The 23154-nt window shown below is 39.9% G+C and overlaps 1 protein-coding gene across 1 annotated transcript in view; it reads right to left on the bottom strand.

The window, feature by feature from the left end:
• Positions 1-5078: 5078 nt before the first annotated feature.
• Positions 5079-23154, bottom strand: part of usp43a (ubiquitin specific peptidase 43a) — a 165638-nt gene continuing 147562 nt past the window's right edge. Inside the window, 2 exon segments of the mRNA XM_041982074.1 lie at positions 5079-9776; positions 9875-10036. Coding sequence (XP_041838008.1) covers positions 8620-9776; positions 9875-10036 — 1319 coding nt within the window. The 3' untranslated portion in view covers positions 5079-8619.

Genomic DNA, 23154 nt, shown 5'->3' with positions numbered 1-23154 from the left:
ACCCCTCTTCTTTCCCGCTCTCTCTGTCTCTCTCTCACACACACACACACACGTAGGGATTTGGGAGGTGTGCACGTCATGCGGGGTGGGGTGGAGGGGGCCATTCAGTGGTCTCCTCGGATGCACCCTGTGGCGATTCACTTCTCAATTTTAATTGCATTTGACACCAAAACACAAGGAACACAACACACAAACAACACCTGGGGGGGGGGCGTGTCATGTAGTGCATGTCGGGCAGGGCCACTTAGGTGGCCTGGCTCCCAGCACATTGTGGTCACTGCTCCTCAATTTTAATTGGGTTTGGTTGGGGCTCGCTGTCCTCTGGTCCGCCTGGGGTGTACCCCACGGGGCATGGTGGGTGGGTTATGTGTGACATGACTGTGTGACAGTGGCTGGAACATCGGGTTGTGTGCTGGCCTACGCCGGGTGGTTGACTGGGGGACCTGGTTCTCCTAGGCATGGTGCGGGCCCTCTGCCTTTGGGGAGTGGAGGGGCCTCCTCTGGGCTCCTGGGGCCCTTCGCCCGGGCTGCTGTGGGTGGCCGGTCCCTGGCGGGGCTGGCTGCTGCCGATCTTGGCCCACTGGGACCTGTGCCCCAAGACCGGGGGGGGGGGGGGGGGGGGGTCTGTTGCTGGGGCTCTCCTCTGCTGCCCTTCAGGTGGGGCTTGAGTCATCTTCGGGGTGGGGTAGCTTGGGTTAGTGCTCCGGGGCTGCTGCTGAGGTCTGCCCTGGTCTGCCTCTGACCTCCGTAGAGGCGTGGTCACCTTTTTTTTTGTTCTGTGAGTTAGTATCTGGTCGCTGTTGAGCTACTTTCATGATATGTCTTTTTGATTTGGTTATTATTTAAAAACTCTTGATGACTAGCAGCTCTGTTTTTTTTGTAAAAGTTGTAGGAAATTTTCTGGTGTGTTCATGTACAGGTAACAGTTTGTTGTCTGGTGATGGTGTGGCTTGAAGGGTCGTGGTCTTCTGTCTGTAATGTTTTTGTCTCGTTTCTTCTTTCCCTTTTACTTCTTTTTGCTATTTTATCTTTTTCTGTCTCCTCCAGTCAGGTCCAGCAAGATTACATAGATTCCGTGATTCAAAGTAAATAAATAAATAAATCAGATTATGGAGAGGAGCCTTACCCATAGGCCTCCTCTTGGCAGAGCAAATTTGTTCAGCACGATACAGCAACCAGATTATCATTTTGCTTGCTATGATGCTGGACAGGACAGGTAAAATGTCTGGTTGGTTGGCCACCACCATTTTGTCGGCCTGTATCTGGAAGGCCCACAGGATCTTAGCCATCTCATTCTCCACCACCTTGGGAGGCATTTCCCATTGTGACCTAAGGGTCTCCAGTCCATATTCTGCACAGATATTTCAGTACACTATGTCGGCTACTTGGTTATGGCATTCCACGTATTCTTTGCCTGCCAGTATCTTGCACCCTGCTGTCATGTGCTGGGGCCTCTTTGCACAGCCTCCACCTGGGACCTGGTGTGGTAAATCTGGGCCTTAAGGCTTGCTGCTGTGCTGCCATGATTAGCACCTCTGTGCTGTCCTTCAGTCCAGCCCTCTCTAGCCAATGGTAGGACTTGTTCATGTCCACTACTTTAGCTATCTGTTGGTTGAATATCCTATACAGGGGTTTGTCCTCCTATGATGGTTCCTCCATTTCATTCTCCTCCAGGTTCCATTGCCTGAGGCTTTCAGTTACTGCTTCATCCTGTTACGTGTTCAAGGTGGAAAACAGGATCCAAGCGCAGACACTGGAATGGAAATGAGTAAAGTGGTTTATTTGGGGAATCCACAGATGTATGACCAGAGGAGGATGAGACTGGCAGGCAGTCAAGCAGGCTGGCGGGCAGACATGCAGGCTGGTGTGCAGGATCTCTGATTAGAGCAGAGCCAAAAGAGTAAGTTAGGCAGGCAGGCAAAAGACAAGGCGGTCAGGAATACTGAAATGGCCAAGAGCTGTTACCACTGGGTAACTCAACAATCTGGCGATGACTTGAAGCCTGAGCTGGTCTTCAATACTTGCTGCTTGATTGCGGAATAAGGTGCATGTGAAGATCCAGTTGCCAGGGTAATAGTCCCGCCCACCAGTGCCTCACACCAGAGCAGGAACAACAACACATCCCTAGGGGCCATTTTTCTGATGAATTCCTGACGATGCCTGACAGGAGCTTCCATGTTCTGGAGAGAAGTTATTGTTGGATGGGATTGTTCCATCTGGGGGATCTTTCAGTATCAGGACTGTCTGTTCCTTGGTCAGCCATTCAGGGTTGAACCATCCCTCAGCAGCTAGTTCATTTGTGCCGTTAGGCACTCATATATATATGTGTGTATAAATATATATTAGAGCAATCAGTCTTATCGTTCCCTTTTGGTATCACAGCTATGATTGCTTCACTCTGAGATGGAGGGGTTTCTCCTTTCCTGAGGACCCAGTTAAAGGTTCTGAGTAACAGCAGAGATAATCGATAGAAGTTTCATACCATTCTGCTGTAAACCTTTCAGGGACAACAGACCTATTAGGGTTAGTATTACAAATATTTCTATGTGAGAAAATAACAACAATAAATGATGATGTGACAATATCGTCACAACCATCAAGTACAGCAGCTTGACAATAGACTGTTTTTTACCTTTTCTGATGTTAACAAACATCTATTAAAGCTTCAGGGTCCCCAACTCTGATCCTCAAGGGCTACTACCATCCTGCAGGTTTTTATGTTTCCCTGCTTCAAAAGCACCTGATTTAGCCTGTCAAGTTCTGAACAAGCCACTTAATTATTCAATGATTTGAGTCAGGTGTGTTGCAGCAGGCAAACATTTAAAACCATCAAGACCGTAGCCCTAGAGGACTGTCATTAGTGCTCCCTCGGCTTGTCTTTTGGAGTGTTTTTTCTTTATCACTATGTCCATATTGGATTTAATCAGGCTTCATTAATAGGTTATGTACCACAGGTTTTTAAGATCCTTGTAATTAAACCTTTATTCAACAAAGCTATTTTTTATTCCAGGGAAGGGGTTAGTCATCCTTTTTATTTACACTCAGCCACTTTTATCAGGCACACCTGTTCAGTTGCCAGACCAAAGTTAAAACTGAGAATCAGAATGAGGAAGAAAGGGGATTTAAGTGACTTTAAATGTGGCATGGTTGTTGGTCTGAGTATTTAGGAAACTGCTGATCTACTGGGATTTTCACACACAACCATCTCTAGGGTTTACAGAGAATGATGTGAAAAAGAGAAAATATCCTGTGAGCAACAGTTGTCTGGACCAGAATGTCTTGTTGATGTCAGAGGGGAATGGACAGACTGGTTGGAGATGAAAGAATTGGTTCTCCTCAACAGCTTGTTGTCAGCCCAAGCATGTTGACTCATTAATCTGATTCAGGTGTGCCACAACAGGAAACATCCAATAACTGCAGGGCTGTGGGCCTTGAGGACTGAGTCTAACCTTGTGGACTGGTGGAAACAGGACAGCATGTATCCATCCTGCCTTGTATCAACGGTTCAGGTTGCTGGTGGTGTAATAGTGTGGGTATTGTTTTGGGCCCCTTAGTACCAATGCTGCATGGTTTAATACCACAGCCTACCTGAGTATCGTTGCTGACCATGTCCATCCCTTTATGACCACAGTGTAGCATCTTCTGATGGCTACGTCCAGTCGGATAATGCACCATGTCATAAGTTCAAATCATCTCCACCTGCTTTCTTAAAGGTCCCATATTATACACTTTATTCCCAATCTGAGACCATTCATTAATATCTAAATGAAATATTTCCGCCATGGTATGGACAAATCGACCCTCAGTTTGAGTGCAGCGGCTTCTCTTCACCTCCCTCTTTTTAGCAGCTTCAGAAATGTGCCGTTTATGGTGGGCGGAACCCTGGTGGAGCAGCTCAGCTGTTGGCTCCGCCCATCGCATCGCCCGTCATGAGGTGATTGACAGGTTAGGCCTTAGCGGTTACTAGACGCTGATTACAGCGTAGTGAAGGATAAACAAACGCCGGAACACCGGAACCCATTCCTGAAGAAGATCGAGCAAGAAGACTAACAGTACTGCTCTTACCTCTCCAGCTGTGTCACGGACAGTTGGTATTGAACCTGGCTTCAGCTTCAAACGGTTGGCGAAGCCTGCTTTCCATGCACCCATGTTGTGGAAACAGTCCTCTTTGAAATGCTGGCCACAGACATGCAAAACCTTTGGAAGTTTTCCGGGTACATTTCCTCCAAAAATAAAATTAATCCACTCAGTCCTCGTGGGTTCAGTGGATGGAAGTAAAAAAACGTTTTCGTGTTCATTTATGCAGCCACAAACAGAACAGTGCTTCTGTCGCTTAGCCATGTCCGCTAACGAGGGTTGCCGAAGAGGGAAAAACTCTGGGCGCTAGGTGATTTTTAGAGGGCGGGCTTTGAGAGCTGGTAGACGGGTCCATCGCTCTGTGGGGAGTGGTTATTGTCCCTTATGACGTCATAACGTACACGCTTTCAAACAAGCTCATTTCAGCGCTTACTTCCCTAGAGGTGGAGCAGGGGGGAGAGAGAGCGCCTGAAAGAGTTTCACACTTACGGGTCTCCTACACATGCGGGGGGACCAGTATGACTGTTCCAAAACCATTAAAAAGTGAATTTTGCATAATATGGGACCTTTAAATATGACAATGAATTCACCATACTCAAATGGTCTCCACAGCCACCAGATCTCAGTCCAAAGCAGTGGTTCCCAACCCTATTTTCCATGACGACCCCCTTCATACAACTACCAAAAAGCCATGGACCACTGTAATAGAGCACTTTGGAATGTGGTTCATGTTCAAAAAGTGCTCCTGACACTATTCTGCCTTCACAAAAAAATGATCATTTCCACTTCAAATCTTTTCAATGACTTTTTGCCTCTTTTTTGTTCTTTCTTGTGGCAGCAACATGTATTTGTATAATTTCAGTTTACAACTTGCTACCACTCAAGTTAAATAAATTGTAGACTTTTTTTTTTTTAAACAGTCTTAAAATCCATTTTGTCCGTGTTAGTGTTCATCATAGACTCTTTGTACACCTTAAAAACAATATTTACGACTTAAAAAGTTTTTCATATTTAATATCTTTTTATTTGCTGAAGTGAAAAAATAAAACATGTAATATAGCATCAGTACAGAAAATAATTCAGACACTGTAGTGTTACAATAGAGGCTTTCTTTATGCAAAACAGTGGAGTGCACTGAATGTCAGCTCATCCGCGTACAGTGATGTTGACTACACAGAACCAGTCAAATGACTGTAGCTCTGCCAGTGTGTATCCATAAATTTGTACAGACTTGCATTTGAAAAAGTACAAAATTTGCATATAAAACTTTTTCATGTCTGGAGGGTAAAAAAAAAAAAAAAAAAAAACTAAAACAAAAAGAAGTGTTAACACAGAAGTGCTCGGATTAGCAGAGTAAACACTGTGCAGATGTACCAACATGTGGCCCACACATCTGACTCTGTTTAAATTCTTTTCCTTTTTTAAAAGTAAAACATATAAAACAATGATCCCTTAAGGAAAAAAAGAAATCTTTCTGTACCAGAGATCACAACCCAGAACGCCTGAAAGAGTCCATAGTTCTCTGGAAAAAACAAAAAACAAAAACAAAACAAAAACAAAACAAAAAAAAAACCAAACTGTCCGGCATCTTTAATGATCTGGAGGTAAAATCATGTTTGCTCACATTTAGGATCATAAGTAGTAAAAATTAAAGGTAAAGAAAATGAGAAAATTTTCTGTTTCAGATTCAGATGTGAGCTCCCTGTTATGGGATCAGGATAATGATAGTTGATGCTGTACACAGGAAGACTAATTTGAATAAAACTTTCTCTTCTTAAAGCTTGCTCTAATTCTGTTATATGGAAACCGCAGATGTCCCTGAATGGACCATGACTGAAAACTAAACATCAAGGTTACCTTTTGTTTCTTTTAATTAAACATTTTAGTCTTTGAGTATCCTTTCAAAATCAGGCAAATAACAGCTGCAGCGAAAACAAAGTCAGACAATAAAACTTGACGTAATAAATTCTGAAGTCTAATTAATTATTCCCAGTTCTCTTCTTTGGGAAGTGTTTGTGCAAATCTTTTTACTTTCAGTTTCTATGCACTAAATACAGAAATGCAAAAAACACTCCAGCAAGATTACATTAAAAAGGTAAAAATATACATTAAAAATTATCAATTTTCCCAAGTAGCTAAAACAAAAATTTAATAATTCCAACAATAATAAAAATTTGGGAGGGATGGATAACTTCATACAAACTAATTATAAGCAAATTTATTATTCAAAGTGACATTTGTCTTCACATCTCAACATCTCATTAAGGTTAACTTTTAAGAATAAACTGCAACATCAAAATCAAGTTTTCACATATAAAGGAGTTAGCAGTTTAGTGCAGAGAGAATACATCCAATATGTTCAACGAAAACCTTCAAAATGTGTTTCAGCACACAGATGCTCACAAAGAACTTATGTCATCTCTCAAAAAACTGTATTGTTGGAGGATCGACTTGCTTATAAAACATATGCATTGAAATCTACAAAAAGTACTTTTAAAAACGTGTCAGACTGAAGGACAGCTTTTCTCACATGGATACGAAAAGTAAAGTAGATTCACAGACTTAACAATCAAAATGAATGTCCACAGGCATTGTGTCCGAGTGTTGAATGTCTTGTAGCTGAAGGCTGAAGGAGCTAAATAAGCTGTACATTAATAATTCATGCAGAGAGAGAAATACATGTAGATGAAGGATGTGCAGAATTTTACATCCCATACGAACTCACCTATAAACTGCATTATGAAAAATACTGGATGTATTTGATTGCTTTGTTATTACACAGGCTTATACAATAAAAATTGATCAAATTGGAGGTTTTTCATTTGTCCTGACATTTAAATTTAAATAAATGTTAGAAGAAACTTAATAGATTTCCATTTTAAACACTATCAAATGTATTTTACTTCCATTGACACCCTTAAAACCTTATTTTTTCCGAATTGACAAAAGAACATAATAGCTGAAAGAAAACAAAACTAATAAAACATATTCAAAACATGTCGAATGCCCCCTTTTATATACATTTACTGAGTTTGATACATAAATCATTAATTTATTTATCTCTTGCTGCCCAAATTTTCCATGCTGCAGCTAAATCTAATCACTACAGAAAAGTGAGTCAGTGGATTAGAAGTCGGCGGAGACCAGCTTACTCCTTCATCCACCTGCTAACACCAAAGGCAAACCACTGTGTTTCACATTCACAAGGAAGTTAAAGAGGCTCTTGTTCTTTTAGAGGTCTAAATGAAATACATTGTGGAATATAATTAAAATTTAAACTGATCCCTGAAAGCTGGGAGCCCCAAAACATCTTTTTTTCCTGCTGTTTATCCAATTATATTTCTATTATACTTCATTAAATTATTTTTTGTCATCTTTCACAAAAAAGAATTCTGGTGAAGCCAAACAATACTGCAACTTCATGTATGCAGATATGAAGATATTAAGAACAGAATTTTTGTTTTTACCATACATGTCTAGTGAAGTTGTGTTAACATACAGTGAAACAGTAAATGCAAATAAAAGTAATACATCTTAAAATGTGTATGTTTCACTTGCAGCTAATTTTTAGGGAACATTAAGCAAAATAAAACTCAAATACTTTTTTCCTCCTCTCATTAACCTCACATTATATAAAACATGTGGCAACATTTTGAGGAAAAAATAATACTTGCACTCTTTGTTTTTGCCCGCAGCCAAATGAGTCTATTGTCTGTTAATACATTCAAAAAACATGAATTAATCAAGAAAAAAGTAGAGAAGTGGCTACACAAGAGCAGTAAAAGAACACAACTCTGAGGTTAAAAACAGTCAACCACATTTTTCTAACACCCCAAAGTCCATACTGCAATAATATTTAAAATCACGGTGGACAAATGCACTTTTTAAATTCCTGAATGGTAAAGCATGAATAAGCAGCTACTGCATCCTTGATCAAATCATGATAAACCAATAAAAATAGATTGTTTTCAAAGCCATCCTGCAATGTAAATAAACCTAAATGGGTAATTAAATATGAATAACTTGAAGTTAATCAGAAACTGCAGCCTCAAAAGCACCACCGTTAATCAAGTGGACAAAATACATTCTCATAAATGAACACAATCAGTATTTTTGATTGTAAGCAACAACCTTAAGGAGTTAAAATGGAGTGATGACTTCCAACATTCTCCTTCTTAATAAGACACAAATGCGTAGAGTAGGTTTGTATTTGCCTTCAGTGCTAAAACGGACAAAACTCATTGGTCTAAACTGCATTTAGGTTGCTCAGGCACTTCTTTTACATCATAAAAACAAAATAGGGATGAATTCCCTCTGATGGACAGTCTGAATCATCTCAGCTTGCATTTGCCTGAAATGACTTTTTGCTTTATCTCTCAAATCTAATGTGCAAACCACTCGAGCCATTTCATTTTCAGGGAACAAGAAAGGCGCATTGCTGTGAATGGAGCTCTATTGCTTTGATCAAAGAGATTTGAGTTCATTTCCTGTCCATCATGTATAAGGCTTATTGTGGGTATGAGTGTTTATTGTATCTCTACATCAGAAGCTGGACTCAGGAACTGTCCTTTTACGCCCCAGTGAAGTTGTGCTGTAGCGAGTCCTCTGCAGGGTGTCATAAGACTGCTTCTCTGTAGTCAAGCTCCGTGATGGTGCTGTAGACATCCCATTGCGATGCAAGGATGCTGTCCTACGCATGCTGTGCTCTGCTTTGGTTGGTATGTTGGAGGAGCTCTGGGAGCGTTTAATGTCGACGTTGGTGCGTCCCACCTTGCCGTTTGCTAGATCATCAATTTGACGACCTGAACTCTTAAACTTGCCTCCTTCCACTCCAGTTCTGCCCCCTGCTGATCCATTAGACAATGATCCTCTTGATGAGGTCTTTTTGCCTCCTTTCTCATCTCCTTCTTTCGCAGACTCACCTTCCTTGGACTTTTTAGGGTCCTTATCCTTCTTTAGAAAGTTTCCTTTGAAGAAAGAAAGTAGACCATCATGGTTTTTGGGCACTTCTTTCTTGGGCTTAGAGTTTTCTTCATGTGCACCGTGGTGATCCCTATCAACCCTGTCCCCCTTTTGCTTTCTCAGAGTTCCTTCCTGAAGACTGGGTGTACTGTAGCTGGGATGAACTCCAGTACCAGAGCTCCCCCTTGTCTCTGAATTATGTGAAGGTTTAGAAGAGCTCTGCCTTGTGGTGTCTTTCCTCCTGGTGAGAGTATTGCTGCTAACACTAGTACTGATATTCACTGTACTCTCCTCTTTCTGCTGGCTTCCTTTGTTCCGCCTCAGACTGGCCGTCTTGTCTGATGGCCGCCTCTGGCCCTCCGGGACCTGTGGGGCAGATGGCTTCTCTCCCTTCTTACCTACACAACTTAGACTCCCAACACGGGAAGATGGAACATTGCCTGCGACCCTTTGGCCCTCAGCAGCTTCCTTTTTGTTGCGTGATTCACTCATCACTGTTACTATTGAATCCTTTGTGTATCGGGGTCTCCGGCCAGATTCCAAGTACTGTACCAGCTCCACAGGAGCTGGATCTTCAACCGGAGGAGGCACTTGGTCATGTTTTCGTCTGTCTTTGGAACCAAGGGACCAGCGCAGAGGAAGCACTTTGCTCAGGGTGTCCTTGGCCTTGCTGGGGACTCTCATGCTCACACTGCGCCCCTGAAGACCCCTGACAAATGGCTTGCTCTCAAAACCCCCTGACAAACACATATAGAGAAAAGGACTCTAGATTACATATTCAGAAATCAAAATCTTATATAAATCATTTAAACAATTTCTTGAGCCGGCCCCATACCTCGTTCCTCTTTGAAGCCATTGTCATGGAAGACTGGAGACTCTGGAGAGTCAGGTATGGAAGACGGGCAGGTAGTGGGGGAGCGAGACACCAGACTGCCCCTCTTGCTGTCTCCTGTCAGCCTGATCAGCCAGTGGTCAGACACTGATGAACTTGTGGATCCTGTGACACAGAGAACAAAGCGGGATCCAAGAAAAAAATGAGCCACAAAGAATATTTATCTGATGGCACTTGGGTCATGAATACCTATCGCAGATGACATTTTTGAACAGGTGACAATAATGTTAACCCCTTAATGACCAGGCAGAAGAAAAAGCGTCTGCCTTCGTCGAGAGCCGGAAGAGAACATCACTTCATTAAGGGTCAATTTATCCCATTATTTCTTTCATTATATATTAATTCATTTATTGTTACTATATTACACTTTTATTACACTATTTATATTGTACATTTTTACTCATCATGCTTTAATTCAATTTTAAGGTTAATTGTTGTCATATACATGCTCTGTTCAAAGTTCACTACAAGGGTAAGATGACCCTTATCTGGTCCTTCCTCAGACCCTTAGTCAGTTCTTGTGGAAACACAACTATGTGAGGTTGCTTTGACGCCAGCCCTTGGAGTTGTGTGTCCACCCAAGGTCTTCAGGAAGGAGGATTCTTTCAACTGAAATGTATAACTATTGTTTGTCCTCTTGCTTCCTCAGAGTCTCTTCATGCGAGTCGGAACAACCACTCTCATTAGTTGCAAGTAATTTGTGTTATTTCCCTTTAATAAACTTTGTTATACTTTTACTCATTCCATACTCTTGGTCATTGTTCTACAACAATTACTCCTGTGGTTATTTTGGCCAATCTCTTTTGCTATCCCACACTATGATTTCAGTCTTGAAGACGCGTCTCTGAATGGAGAAGAGAGAGAGGAACCTGCAGTCTCCCATACTGAGGTCTGACAAGCCGCAAGAGTCACGAACAAACTTCCAGGAGGTTGGGAGGTGTTATAAGGGCCCATCCACCTGACTGCACTTCCTTTGGATTCTGGAGCAGTCGAACTGAACCAGCCATGAATATCACCTCAGTTAAACACCGAATCAGATTCAGAAATCCTTTCCTGTTTTCTCCCCTTTCCTTTCCTGTTCAGAAATTCTTCTTTATTTATAATTTCTTTTGTGGCTTTTACTGCTGGTCCTTCTGTCTTGCTGCTGTTGCACAAGACTTTCCCCTGCTGGGGACGAATAAAAGTCTTATCTTTCTTCATTTTCTTAAACAGCAATTGACCACAATGTTTAATTAACTCATGTTTAATATTTCTTACTATTTTACATCTCTTTACCATTTGAATTATGGTTGAACATCATATTTACATATTTTCTGCCTATGTGTTTCTTTTTTAATATTCATTTTATCTTAAGTAGTTTGTAGATAAGCTAAATATATGACTTTAACTAGCAGTTTGTGGTTTTTCTCATGTGTGATAAGAACTCTATAAATTAGCATCTTTGAGACTGATTTATTTAATGATTTAAATCATTTTTCCTGTTGTAATTAGTGGATGGTGCTCTGAGGCTTAATAATTTAATTATGTTTTATTGTGTTGACACTACAAAAATAATGATGGTAATTACCATAAACGAAAGTGGCTCTTTGCCACTGTAATAATCACCTGTTCAAGTGTACTAATGCTAGCTTTCCAGGTGTTTTGCCAGGTTGACATGAAGCTCTGCAAAAGTCTGATCCTGAATCAGCTTCTGAAACCTGCAGGACACCTGCCTTTGAGGAGCAGGACTGAGGATCATTGGTCTACATTATACACTAATTTAAAGCCAACACTGTCTGAAGAGTGATCAGGACCATTTGTTTCAGATCCATATGAGAAGACTTCCATTGGTGTGAATGGGCTGACAAGTTTGTGTTTAAATTAGAGCCTCATCTTCTCCGCTCTCTTCAAATGTCTACTTTGTCTGGATATTTCCAATGGCCGACTACATAGCCTGACATTAGGCAGACCTAAGCCTCCAATGTCAAATCATTTTCACAAAGACCACCAGAACATCTGTGTATCTAATGAATGGAAGTCTGGTAAAACTAAAAATGTTATAGAGCCAGAGCCTAATAGCCGTTACTAATGAATGCACTTCTGCATCAGCTTAGTGTCTCATTATTTATACAGTCTATGTGGGGGGAAAAAAAAAAAAAAAAAAAAAAATCGGGTCATTCTGGGAGTTATCTCCCAATTCGCCAGTTGCTAATTTCTGGATACCATGAAACCTGTATGAGAACTTTGTTTCCAAATTATAAATTCATATTTCAAATTATCTACAACTCTAAGTTTCTACCAGTGTTTTCAAACATTGATGATTTCAAATGGAAGTTTTGTTCATCCTAATGAGACTGTCACATCACATTGTGATCCAACTACTGAAAAAAATAAATAAATAAAAAATAAAAACTCAATGCCATTGCCTGAAATCTTACTTTACTCTGTTTCCTGTGTGCATAGCTCCCTTTGAAATGACAGATGGCAAAACAGGTGTACAGGCCACTCAAGAATTGAAAGATGACTGGTACATGGAAGTGATGTTCAAAGCTTTAACTTATTTGTCTCTATCATCAATTGGCTTTTCATAGTGTTTTTCCAACTCTCTTGTGAAAATAAAAGCAAACACAAAAAAATCTTCTTTCAATATAAAGTTATATTAAACACACAACACTCACTTGCTCAGCATCATGAGGTAGATCACCACATTGCATGTGAAAGCAGAGAGCTACTATATATCTTACTGAAGACAAAAATGCACCAATATCTATTCAAAACATGAAACATGTCAGATTTGCTCACAAAAAAAGCTTCTTCAAGGTTCAACGCAGGCAGAAGACAGATTCAGCAAGGCCCACCTGAAGCCCCTCATTATGCCAGACATTGATCTTAAATGGCCTGCCTCACCTAAGACAAACTATGTGACCAAAACTGAGCAACAGAAAAACTGAACTAAATTCTTTGCTTTCTCCACACAATGAACATGTGTTGTTAAAACACTCCAAACATACATGTAACATCACACTACTTTTGTGAGCATGAACGTGGCAGAGCACATATGTGCAGCGGCTCAGCATTCCAGGGATTGGTACTCCTTAATTAGTATATTCCTCGTTTATTTCTTATTGAGTGCCCTGTATGCATGTGGTAAATATGAGCATATGTTTATACACAGCAGAAGAGAAAGCTTACCATCAGGTCGAGTCAAGAAAGCTGTGTTTTTAATTCAGGAAATTCACGTCACAACATCCAGACAGAGCTCGCTAGACCAGAGGGGTCTCCTTGAATTATCATGACTGCTGCGAGGTGATGAAGGCGGCGCAGACCGTGAAAACAGAAGCAGAGCTGCAGGGCTGGAATACGAGCCAGGCTAGTCTACAACTCATACAAACTTAAGCTGTTCTTTAAAATCAAGGAGCTGGAACCTCTCATCATCACAAAGAAGAACATCGGGGACAGCTGTATTTTGCTGTGCTCTTATGGACACATGGCTTAATTACACCATCCCAATAGAGGCTATCAAGCTAGCGGGCTGCATAGCACACAGGGCTAACAGGACTGCTAACTTCAGTAAGAGAAGAGGAGGGGGGCTTTGTGTTTACACAAATAACAACTGGTGCTCAGATGCCACAATGATAAACACTTATTCCTTCCTGATCTAGAGCGTTTAGCAGTAAAATGTTATCTGCCGCAAATTTTCTGTTGTTGTAATTACTGCTGTGTACACACCTCCTAACAGAAACATAGGCTCTTGGCTATTTGCTACTAGCCATAAACAAACAACAGGTCTACCCAGCTGGAGTGTTTGTAATTGCGGGTGATTTTTACCAGACCAATATGGACTGTCCTTTTCAAATTTCATCAACACGTCCACTGTCCCAAAAGAGGAAGTAACATTCTTGACCATGTTTATAGAAACATCAAGCAGGTGAACAGGGCTACAGCTCTGCCTCACCTGGGTCTGTCTGACCATACATCCCTATTTTTGACTCCAGTATATGGACCTCTTGTCAACAGCTATCAAAGGGATACAGGTGTGGCCAGAGGGAGCCTCTGAGCAACTCTGGGACTCATCAGTGTGCATCCAAGTGCAAAAGGTCAACAGGTCAACAAAAGGTCAATTTGCATGACCCTGACTTGACTAACAGGCCACAATCAGTCAGGATGGACACTAATCACTCCTCTAATGTGACAGTGAGTACAGGAGCTCCACAAGGTTGTGTGTTAAGGATCGCCACCTTCAGCTAAATCTGTCCAAGACCAAGCTCATCGTCTTTCCAGCCAATCCTCCCTTACCGCCACAGATAAGCATGCAGCTTGTCTCTATCACGCTTGTGCCTACATCTTCTACCAGGAATCTTGGTGTCATGGTAGACAACCAGCTAACCTTTAAGAACCATGTTGCCTCGGTTGCTTGATCTTGCTGGTTTTCTCTCTACAACATCAGGAGGATCAGACCGTACCTGACTGAACACATGGCACAGCTCCTGGTCCAGGCTCTGGACATTTCACGCATTGACTACTGCAACTCCTTACTGGCTAGCCTGCCTTCTTGGTCAGTTAAACCTCTGCAGATGATCCAGAACGCAGCAGCACGTCTGGTCTTCAACCAGCCCAAAAGGGCTCATGTCACTCTGCTGCTAATCGCTCTTCACTGACTTCCAGTTGCAGCACGCATCAAATTCAAAGCTCTGCTTCTGGCTTACAAAACAATAACCCAAACGGCTCCGGTCTACCTCCACTCCTTAATCCAGAACTACACTCCTTCTCGACAGTTATGCTCTGCCAGTGAAAGATGCATAGTGCTCCCACCACAAAGTGGCACAAAATTAGTAGCTAGACTCTTCTCCTCTGTTGTTCCCCGGTGGTGGAACGATCTACCAAACTCCGCTAGATCCGCAGAGTCATTATCCACTTTTAAGAGCAAGCTAAAGACTCAGTTGTTTAAGGAGCATTTCCGAACTTAGCTTAACTCTTCTACTCAGAATGAGTTAGAAAGATTTGTCCAGCTCATTGGCTCAGCTCAGCACTGAATAAGCTGCGTGCACTTATACCCAAGATGATATTGTGTGATAAAATCGTGATCTTGTATTTAAACAAAGGACTTAAAAGCACTACATGGCAGCACCTGGGTCCAATTGGACTAACAGCAGTCTGACTACCACTTAATTATGATGTCCCATACTGTTTGAATTCTTGCTTGTGTTGTCCTTACTCTCAGATGTAAGTCGCTTTGGAGAAAAGTGTCTGCTAAATGACTAGAATAGAATAGAATAGAATAGAATAGAATAGAATAGAATATCAAGTACTGAGCTCATATGCATGACTATACTTTTCAGATGGACAATATTTCAGGATTCAAAATTGATTTCATGTAATAATCAAATTTTCTGAGATTTTGAGTTTTGGGTTTTCATAAGCTGTAAGTCCTAATCATCAAAATAATAATAAATGCTGGGAATATCTCACTTTGTATGTATTGAGTATATATATATTGGTTTTCCCTTTAAAGTTGAATTACTTACATAAATGATACTTTGTGCAATATTCACATTTTCTGAGTTTCACCTGTATATATACGCACACACACACACACACAAAGGCACAGGTACATCTACTGAGATAAGGAAAACTGTGGATTACGCATTTCAATGAAAGAGGCAGCATTAACCTGTCCACCAGTTGTCATGGTAACTGACACTGCCAACATTATCTGCTGACATGAAGATTTATTTCAAAGTTATATCCTCCCGCTTTGCAACAGCTCTCTAACTCACCATTTTCACTTTCTTTCACAACACACCTGCCATGTGCAGAGGTGCAGAGAAAGTCTTAAGAAACACATAAATTAAGGTCAAATATTAGCAGAGAGGGTACTAAAAGGGTTTTGACATTTTGTTATTTAAAGTTTTGTTAACTGGTGTCCATGCACTTTGGAACTTTGTTATTGATGCCAGAGCTGGTGAAAGCTTAAGTAAAAGTGGAAAAAAAATCTATGTTATCAGTTTGGTACATAAGAGCAAATTGTGTTCAGCACTGAGCCAAATATTCATAGTTAAAAACAGTCGAAAAATAAACTTGGGTCTTAAACTTAATAAAAAATGAGTGGCCTACTGAAAGGTTTACAAAATGACACGGACACGGACTGTTCAACAGTTATAGGCCATTTTGTGTATTGATCTGTTAAATATATACATATATTAGGGCTGGGTGTATTACCGCCGGCATTAGTGATTGCGGTTACTCATATTAGCTCCTTATGCTAACAGACACTGTCAAGTTCCAAAACAAGAAGTGATGTCACCACACACGTATGTACTTTGAAATAAATCTGACATGGTCATTTAAATTCAAATCTCCTCTAGGACATGTTTTCATTTTTTCCTTTTTTAAAAAAAAAACAGTCTGATACTGTTTATCTGATTTACATGACGGCATGTCATAGCTGCTCCCAGTGTCCACGACAGTGAGCACATACAGACACTGTCAGAGGACAAAGTGCACATGTTGGAAAACACGTCAACCAGCTGAAAATCAGACAAAAATATGAGTTTTCTAAATTCTCACAGGCAGGTGGAGATGGAGGCATCTTGCTCCAGTGAAAAGTGATGGAGTATTTCTCCTGCTCCGGTGTTACATGGTCGTCATGGCAACGTGCACAGCTGAACAACCCAAATCTATGTCACTGATGAAATTGCTGAGTCCTACTACGGGTTTAAATGGATCCAGCAGTCTTTGTAAGTTTTAACATCAACACCTTATCTGAGATCAGGAATTTAAGAACATTTAGTGACTCCACTGAACTAAATGGTTTCATCAGGTCATTTAAAAAGTTTAACCTTTCTCTGTCCTATGGGGGTTTTTTTTCTCTTCATCACAGCATTTGATGAAATCCATGTAGATGTGTTACATCAGATTATTACATTAATCTGATTACTTTCAGGTAACTGTTTTTTTAAGTAAAAATAAAAATGTATATATATAGATATATATATATATATCTATATATATAAATATATATATATATATATCTTAGTGCTGGGCACGTTAACGCGTGTTAATCACGTGTTAACGCAACGCTCATTTTTTATTTTTAATCACGCGTTAATGTTTTTTTCTTTTTTTTTTTCCTTTTTGCTGGCCGCTAGCTTTGATGACAGAAATATGGCGTCCATGTCTCCCTTCCCCGCTGCAGCTGTGCGTCTGATGTAATCAGGAGAGAGTGGGTTTATTAAAATGAGACGTTTTCTGTCTGGAACTTAAGAAAGAAGAAGAAGAACTGACTTTCTCTTTGTCTGTCTAAACCCATGCAGATGGACCGAACATCGTGATTTTTGGACGGGAAACTGCTCCCAAAAGACAACAAGAAACTTTTTTTTTATTTATATATTTTTTTAAATAAATGTGGCTTTAATTTATGCAAGGCAGCAAAGGTCAGACATGTTTTCTGACTTTTCCAAATGTGAAACATAAATCGAGGCCTTCTTCTGCCTCTGGTTCGGTGAATCTTGGTCAATCTGTGAGATGTGAGCTTTCAGTAGAGGAGTCGTGTTCATGGGGAGACATCATCTGTGTTTACATGTGTGTTCGGACTTTGTGTACCTGGTTTTTAACTATTGTTGTCTTAACTGTGTTTGTTGGTGATAGAAATGGTTTTGCTGAGCTGGTAGCTAAGATTCAGGACTTTCTGTGGATACCACACATGTTTATAGTTTCATCTACAGATCAGAAGCTACACCCGGAAATGAGATGCTAACCTCTTAACTCCTGGTAGCGGAGGCTGCAGGTGAAGACAATACAGTCAAGCTAAGAATGCAGATTAGAGAATTTTTAGGCCAGAAATCTGGATAATGAAGCAGTAAAGGTGCATGGATGGAAGTTATTGTGCATATTGTGAATATTTCTCTCTCCTCACCATCTAGAAGCTGTGAGATTCTAATCCTGCTTTCTGTCTGTTCACCTGATGCTGATATTCATCACATACTGTTCCTTCTGTGTTTAGAAGGAAGCAGCTTCACAGCTTTAAATTCATCCTGCTGACTTTTTACCTTTCAGTTAGTAAAACCTGAACATTTCATCCTTGTTTCTCATAAATATTTGATTTTATAAATATATATGAAGAAATATTTTAACTGTTGGTGTTTAAAGAGAAAACTGCTGCTAAACCTGTTTATGTGTTTAGTTCAGGGGTCTGCAGCCTTTCCAATCCAAAGAGCCATTTTTCCCTCAGCAGAATAAATAAAACTCCTTTAGAGATGCAAATGTTAGGAGACTTTTCAAAAAGGCAACTTAAGATATATTTTAATGAAGAGCCACTATAGGATGTTTGTTATTTCTGAAGAACCATATTTGTATTTCCGTTTTTAGGTTTTAAAATAAATAAAAACATAATTCCTTTATAAACAGAGGACAGACAGACTTTCTTCTATGGGATGTATATATTTGTGGAAAATTATGTAAAGTAAAAAAGAAAAAAAAGTCCATGGTTTCCAACCTAATGACAAGAAAGATAGATTTAAAAAAATATTTTAGCCACATATTTAGAAGCATTGTGGAAGGTCCAGAGAGACACTTGCAGCTCCAGAGACGCAGGTTGGAGACCCCTGATGTAGTGTTTGTAAACCAAAACCTACTGCATTTTCTTTATAAAGCCGTAGACCTTATTTTGAAGGAAAGAGACATTTTGGGCGTTACAATGCGATTAATCGTGATTAAAAATTTCATTGCCCAGCACTAATATATATATAAATATATGTGTGTGTATACAGACGTGGACAAAATTGTTGACCCCCTTCAGTTAATGAAAGAAAAACTCACAATGGTCACAGAAATAACTTGAATCTGACAAAAGTAATAATAAATAAAATTTCTATGAAATTTAACCAGTGAAAGTCAGACATTGCTTTTCAACCATGCTTCAACAGAATTATTTAAAAAAATAAACTCATAAAACAGGCCTGGACAAAAACAATGGTACCCTTAATTTAATATTTTGTTGCACAACCTTTTGAGGCAATCACTGCAATCAAACGATTCCTGTCTGTCAATGAGACTTCTGCACCTCTCAGCAGGTATTTTGGTCCACTCCTCATAAGCAAACTGCGCCAGTTGTCTCAGTTTTGAAGGAAGCCTTTTCCGGACAGCATGTTTCAGCTCCTTCAAAGATGCTCAATAGGATTTAGGTCAGGTCTCATAGAAGGCCACTTTAGAATAGTCCAATGTTTTCCTCTTAGCCAGTCTTGGGTGTTTTTAGTTGTGTTTTGGGTCATTGTCCTGTTGCAAGACCCATGATCTGCAACTGAGACCAAGCTTTCTGACACTGGCCAGCACATTTCTCTCTAGAATCCCTTGATAGTCTTGAGATTTCATTGTACCTGCACAGATTCAAGACACCCTGTGCCAGATGCAGCAAAGCAGCCAGAACATAACAGAGCCTCCTCCATTTTAGTCTCATTTGTCCATAGGACATTCTCCCAGAAGCTTTGTGGCTTGTCAACATGTAGTTTGGCTTTTTATGATTTGTTTTCAACAATGGTGTCCTCCTTGGTCATCTCCCATTAAGTTCACTTTGGCTCAAACAACAACGGATGGTGCGATCTGACACTGATGGTTCTTGAGCTTGAAGTTCACCTTTAATCTCGTCAGACATTTTTCTGGGCTCTTTTGTACCATTCCTATTATTCATCTCTTTGATTTGTCATCAGTTTTCCTCCTGCTGCCACGTCCAGGCAGGTTGGCTACAGTCCCATGGATCTTAAATTTCTGAATAATATGTGCAACTGTAGTCACAGGAACATCAAGCTGCTTGGAGATGGTCTTATAGCCTTTACCTTTAACATGCTTGTCTATAATTTTCTTTCTAATCTCCTGAGACAACTCTTTCCTTTGCTTCCTCTGGTCCATGTTGAGTGTGGTACACACCATGTCACCTAACAGCAGAGTGACTACCTGTAGTCCTATATATAGGCCCACTGACTGATTACAAGATTGTAAACACCTGCGATGCTAATTAGTGGACACACCTTGGATTAACATGTCCCTTTGGTCACATTATTTTCATTCTTTTCTAGGGGTACCATCATTTTTGTCCAGGCCTGTTTCATGAGTTTATTTTTTTAAATAATTCTATTGAAGCATGGTTGAAAAGCAATGTCTGATTTTCATTGGTTAAATGTCATAGAAATTTTATTTATTATTACTTTTGTCAGATTCAAGTTATTTCTGTGAGTTTTTCTATCATTAACCGAAGGGCACCAACAATTTTGTCCACGTCTGTGTATATATATATATATATATATATATATATATATATATATATATATATATATATATAAACTGGCTAAATATGGTGTCTCACAGGGGTCAGTTACAGGACCACTTTTTTTCTGCTATTATATGCTTCCTTGCGCCCTCTTGGTTAGATTATTTAGAGACATGGTATTTTAATTTCACTTTTATGCCGATGACACACAATTGTTCTTACTTACCCACTGATTCTAGTATGCTGAGCACATTGCATGGCTGACTTCAAACTGTTGAAAACTGGGTGTCTCAGAATTGTCTGCAGCTTAATACAAACAAAACTGAAGTTGTTATAATTGGTCCCCCCGAAATAACACACACACACAAATCCTGGCTTGTGTTTGGTTGGACCATTTTACATGCCTTTATCTCCTTACACCTAGAATATTGCAACAGCCTTTATATATATATATATATATATATATATTTTTTTTTTTTTTTTTTTTTTGACAGTTTGATACAGTTCTGTATTTGCTGTTGATGTTCAGTTTAAGCCTGTTTATGTCATTGGTAACAGTAGTAGTGAGTCAGCCATTTTGTTACACTATTTAAAATCATATTTTAGGTGCTCATGTCATGGTACACAGAAGCTGTACAGTAATTTGGCTCACATGGTCCACCATGCTTTGAGCTATTTCAAAGAAAATATTCAATTTTAATCAATTTTGAATCAGCTTGGAAGTGGTTAGAGATAAAGGCATACAGTAAATAAACTTTAAATGTGTTAGGAGGATTAATGCTAGTTACTGCTGGAGTTGACCATCATTCTGTAACTAAAAGTTAAAAGATGTGTTCCTTATTGACTTGATAAGGAACAAGTTTTATTCTGTACATTTATGTGCAAATTTACAAAAGATTAATGTTACAAGTAGGCTGGGGCGCCGAAAAGGGGGGGTAAAGGGGAAAGATTCTCGGGGCCCATGACTGACAGGGGGCCCAGAAGGGCCCTCAATGCAGTTGTAATACTAACAAAATTATCTAATACTCAATGATAAACCTACAATCACACAAACATTTTAGTTACAATGCACTGGTATCACTAAGTTTCTTTGTTTTGGAAACACTCACTCCCCCTCTATGTTTCACTTAAATGGTTCAGTCCACCTGCTCCTTCAGCTGAGGAGCAGTGCAACAAAAATAGGGAAGTTTAAAAAGATAAGAAAAAAGCTGAGACTGGAGAGAGAACAGAGGGGTGGACAGTACGTCACCCAGTTCTTTCGGAGGCGAGGTGGGTCGGTTAGTTCGTCTGATGGAAAGTTGTGGAACATCAGCTTGTTGTCTCTTCTAAACTTTGTCCATATAAGCTAGCTCACTTTGCTCCCATATTAGCTCATATTTCTGAAGAAAACTCTGGATTTTATTTAATTTCACTGCTATCAAGCTGCTCTGCTAAAACATCATGCATGTCCAAACAGACACAAGAGCAGCAGAAGAAGATGCTGCCAGACCCCCCCCCCCCTCTCCCCGCCCCACCTGAACCTGTCCAGGTGGCCCCTGAGGAATGAGGTGAGCAGCTGAGTGTTGAATTAATTGATTATTGTGGTGAAAAAACATTATATAATAGAAAAAAAGTTCTGAATTATTAATATTACATAAAAATTGTTTGCATTTATTTTCTCATCTATCACAGTAATGTTAGGTTAGGTCAGTAGTTCAGGACTCATCCTCCTGCTTTGCAGTAGGAACAGAGACATTTGTAGTGCAGCAGACTGGGTGACTGCTTTCAATCCAATCATAGAAATATTTAAATTTTCTAGATATCAGAAGATTAACTAGCAACAACCATATAGCATCATAAATTATTCCCCACTAATCTAATGCTTCACCTGTGAGTCTACAGATCTGGAGATAAATTAGACTTCGTGTTGCTACATGAGAGAAACAATGACGTGGAGGATTGGTAGTCAAATCAATTTCCCTTGACATTGTTGGTGAAATCACTGAAAGCACCTTTAAGTAAAACAAAATAGTGTGAGACAATACACGATACATGACATTACACGATTAGAGATACAATATAATAGAACAGCTGGATAGAAGAGAAAGCTGGACTTCAGGACTTGATTAGTGGTTTTCAAGGGAGAAAGCTCCATGTTGGGCTCTGGGTGAAAAAGGCTGAGCAAGGGACAGTGATTGTGAATGAGATTGCAAGAGCTTGACTCAGAAATAGTGCACCTTTACCACTCCTTGATATCTTATTACACAAAGTTCTACCTTTTAAAATGTGATTATTTAATTTAAAGACGCTCCCAGCTACTGTTTGACTGTAAATCTCCACAGTGGTTTGTTTGTGATCGTATGACATTCAGTTCATATCATACAATAAACCATGTGAGGTTCTGCTTTTTTTTGTTTGTGAGCCTACCTCATTTATTTTACCATTTGCATCTGATTTAATGATGATAATGCCTCCAATACAATAAATCATAAAAAATGAGTGGCCATTTTGTTTTTGATGGTGTTTTAGCTGAGATTTGATTTATTTCTCCACAGAGGATTATCCGTGACTGGAATGTGTGAGGACGAACATCACAAGCAGCACTGCACCAGCTCCTGTCAGGCTTTGTTAGTTATTCACAAAAACGTTTGACACCAAACGGCACCCAGCGAGAGAAAATCCTTGAAAAACCAACAGGTAGCAGAGGACACAGGTGGTGATCTCCAGGTATAGTCCGAGACGATGAATGTTTAATCAGAATTAGGAAAACAGCCAATCCCTTTACCCTGGGAACAGAGTTAAACCTGACAGAAATCAGTATATATTGATTCTCAGATAGTAGCTCTGTTGATTAATCATCATACTGATAATTGAAACAAATATTTCCTCTTTTATTTTACATATTAAGAAATTATTATGTATAGTTTTTTACGTAGCCAAATGATCAAATTGTCAGTTTTTATTTTCCCTGTATTGTTATTTCAGCCTGTTCTTTGGTTTTAAC

Source organism: Melanotaenia boesemani, chromosome 4 (genome assembly GCF_017639745.1).
Source record: "Melanotaenia boesemani isolate fMelBoe1 chromosome 4, fMelBoe1.pri, whole genome shotgun sequence".
Lineage (NCBI taxonomy): Eukaryota > Metazoa > Chordata > Actinopteri > Atheriniformes > Melanotaeniidae > Melanotaenia > Melanotaenia boesemani.
The sequence above is the reverse complement of the archived record's forward strand: the minus strand, read 5'-3'. Positions and strand labels throughout refer to the sequence as shown.